This window comes from Triticum dicoccoides, chromosome 7A (genome assembly GCF_002162155.2).
Source record: "Triticum dicoccoides isolate Atlit2015 ecotype Zavitan chromosome 7A, WEW_v2.0, whole genome shotgun sequence".
Lineage (NCBI taxonomy): Eukaryota > Viridiplantae > Streptophyta > Magnoliopsida > Poales > Poaceae > Triticum > Triticum dicoccoides.
Window position 1 is genome coordinate 553,744,709 of NC_041392.1, and position 3,013 is coordinate 553,747,721.

The following is a 3,013-nucleotide window of genomic DNA, read 5'->3' on the forward strand; positions in this document are numbered from 1 at the left end:
GCTTCCACGCCGTCTCACCACGGCACCACGAAGTGTGGTATGCACACCGAAGACGAGGAGCCGGGATTAGAGGCAACAACACCGTCAGCATGCGGGAGGGCTCAACCTCCACCGTCAATGACGGTAGCTGACCGGGCGCAATAACATGAGCATACCAGACCTGTGAGCCCACATGCCCGGCCGAGCCCTCATTGGCCCGTACAGCTCCCGCCTTCGCGCTGCAACAGGCACGCCGTTGACGTCGCCGCTCCCGATTGGAGCTGCTCCTCCTCCCCACCGCGCAGAAGATAACGAAGCCGTGCCGGGGGCCGATCCGCTAGGACCCAGATGGGCCCACAGGGCCCGGATCCAAGCCGGGGGCGCGCCGCCGACCACCCCGCGCCACCAAGCTGCCCCACTGCCAAGGAGTCGCGCCGCCACCTCGCCCGCCGCCGGGTCGCCGGACCGCAGCCAAACCGAGGAATACCGCCGCCGCCGACACCACCCGGAACAGCGCTGGGGTCGATCGCCGACGGCGGCAATGGAGGAAAGGAGAGTTGGGCCGTCGAGAAAGAAGAGGGAGGCGCGCCGCCCCGGCCACCTCCCTGGGAGGCGGCGCAACGACGGATCCGGGAAGGGAATGGGAGGAGCGGGCCGGGCCCGGGCGACCGGCGGGGGCACAGGACTGCCGGCGGCGGCAGGATGTGAGCAGGAGGAACCTAGCGAGGTTGGCGATTTGTTGTACCGGTGATCCCGAAACGACATGTTCTCCTACCATGCGTTCGCGGGCTGTTGGTTCCGCTCGATATTTCGTTGGGGAGATCGATCGACAAAATCATTAGCTTCAGAAACTATAACTTAAAACTTGTTGTGCCCATGTTCAAAATTGAAAGACTTTACGAATCGTGAGGCAATCAAGCGGCTGACACGGCTATGCAAATGCGTGCCCCTGCGAATTTCCGGCGATCTATGGTCTATTCTACATTGTTCAGCTAACAATACATCAGACAACCCAGAAATGCAACGTGGGTTAAGAATCTTGAAGCTTGCTCCGCCTTCGATAGTCTTGGTGCTGTCGCGTGCCCAGCCTCGCATTTCTCCTCCTACAAGCTGGTGTCACAAGGAGACACCACTAGTGTTGCCCTCGAGGAATGCCCTTAGATTACGATCCGACGAACCACCTTCCCCCAGAGCCTCCACGACCGCCCGCTTCCACTCTGACGCCGCGCGCCGTGCGCCCCCCGCGGCCTCGCCCTCCCGCATCACCTCCTCCACACGCCGCCTCACCTCGGCAGCGCGCAGCACGCCGTCGCCGCCCACCTCCGCGCGCGCTCCCACGCGCCACTCGCACTCGACGAGCCACGCGTTCATCCGCTGGTCCGACATCTTCGGCACGCACACCATCGGCACGCCGCACGCCACGCTCTCCATCACGGAGTTCCACCCGCAGTGCGTCACGAAGCAGCCCACCGCCGCGTGCGACAGCACGCGCACTTGGTCGCACCACTCCACCACCATGCCGTTCTTGAGCGGCGCGTCCATCTCCGTCTCCGTCGCATCGCCATCCGCGAGCTCCGCCTTGATGTCCTTCCGGACGACGCACAGGTACGGCCTCCCGGTGTCCTCGAGTCCGAGGAGCAGCTCGTCGAGCTGCTCCCTCTCCATCCTCGCCAGGCTGCCGAACGCGACGTACACCACGGAGTCGGCCGGTTTGTCGTCGAGCCACTCCATGTACTTGGCGCCGTCCTGCTTGAAGAGGCCGGCCTCGTCGCGGGACGGGAGCACCGGGCCGATCGGCAGCGCGTCGTACGCTGCCACCGCGGCGAGCGCGCCCTCCTCGAGTTCCTGGCACGTGTTGACCAGCACGGTGGCTCTGGGGGTCTCCCTGTCGAGCGTGTCGAACAGGTCGCGGACGGTAGTGTACACGCTGTGGAAGAAGTCGGACGGGTCGGTGGAGTCGGTGAGGAAGGACGGGAGGTCCCGCACGGCCTGCGGCGGGAGGCCCGGGAAGCGCACGAGGAACGACGGGTCGTGGCGGTGGTCGGCCACGACGGCGGCGTGGCCATGGAAGTAGTGGTAGTAGACGGCGAGCACGGCGGCCGGCTGGATCCAGTAGAGCGCGGACGGCAGGCCTTTGTCGCGCGCCACGTCCGCGGCCCACGGGAGGAGCATCGTGTACACGACGCGGGTCACGGGGCGGCCGCGCGCGGCGAGCGCGTCCACCAGCTCCCCGACGCTGCGCGCGCCCGCGGCCTGGAAGGACGCCATGTAGTCGGTGAAGGCCGCGGGGTCGGTGCTGCTCCGGACGTACCCGGTCCCGGTGCCGTCCGAGAACGGGAGGAGCTCGAGGCGGCCGCCATCACCGCCGCCGTCGGCCGCGTCCGCGTCCGCCGGGAACATGCGGCGGTGCGCTGCTTCGGTGGTGGAGAACGTGGCGAGCGCGTCGGGCGCGGTGGCGAGCAGGCGCCGGGCGAGGCGGAGCGCCGGCGCGATGTGGCCCTGGAGCGGGAACGTGAGCACGAGGAAGTGCGGCTGCGGAGACATGCTTGTCCCTCGCTCTGACTCCGGCCACGGGTAGATTGGCGTACTCGATCTGCGGCGACGGCCAAAGGCGGTTTGTGTGGTGGCGTGTAGGGGCGTGGGTTTTTATTATGGTTCCGCGCGTGCGCGTCACGTGTTTGACGGAACAGCCGTGCAGAGCTAGGTTGTGTCAGGTGTGACGTGTCTAGGTTCTACGCCCGATACCCTTCTCATGTGCGTCCGCCTCCATCCATTGTTGGTTCACAAGAGTCCAATTTTCTTTGCAGACGACATAACAGTCCAATCGTGTCAGTTGGCGAAGTGAACGATCAGGCACGGCCGGTTTGGTTGGACACCGGTGGCGCTGCTCTCCTGCCGTCCCCGGACTGCTGCTCATATTCACTCATTTTTTATCACTGTTATTAAAAACTTAAACTGAACCATTCAACCCTATTGAGCATCTACAGTCCAACTTAGCAAATCTGGCCCCCTCAAACGTCGCGTTCGCGAGTAC

The 3,013-nt window shown here is 65.0% G+C and overlaps 1 protein-coding gene across 1 annotated transcript; it reads right to left on the reverse strand.

Annotated features, from left to right (window-relative positions):
* Nucleotides 1-817: 817 nt before the first annotated feature.
* Nucleotides 818-2,579, reverse strand: LOC119332518 (UDP-glycosyltransferase 75C1-like). The gene has a single exon (XM_037605696.1). It carries the CDS (start codon nt 2,521-2,523, stop codon nt 1,096-1,098), a length of 1,428 nt encoding a protein of 475 aa, XP_037461593.1. The 5' UTR covers nt 2,524-2,579; the 3' UTR covers nt 818-1,095.
* Nucleotides 2,580-3,013: the final 434 nt, after the last annotated feature.

Coding starts and splice junctions, on each gene's coding strand:
- LOC119332518 (XM_037605696.1), bottom strand. CDS start 2,523: ATGTCTCCGCAGCCGCACTTCCTCGTGCTCACGTTCCCGCTCCAGGGC.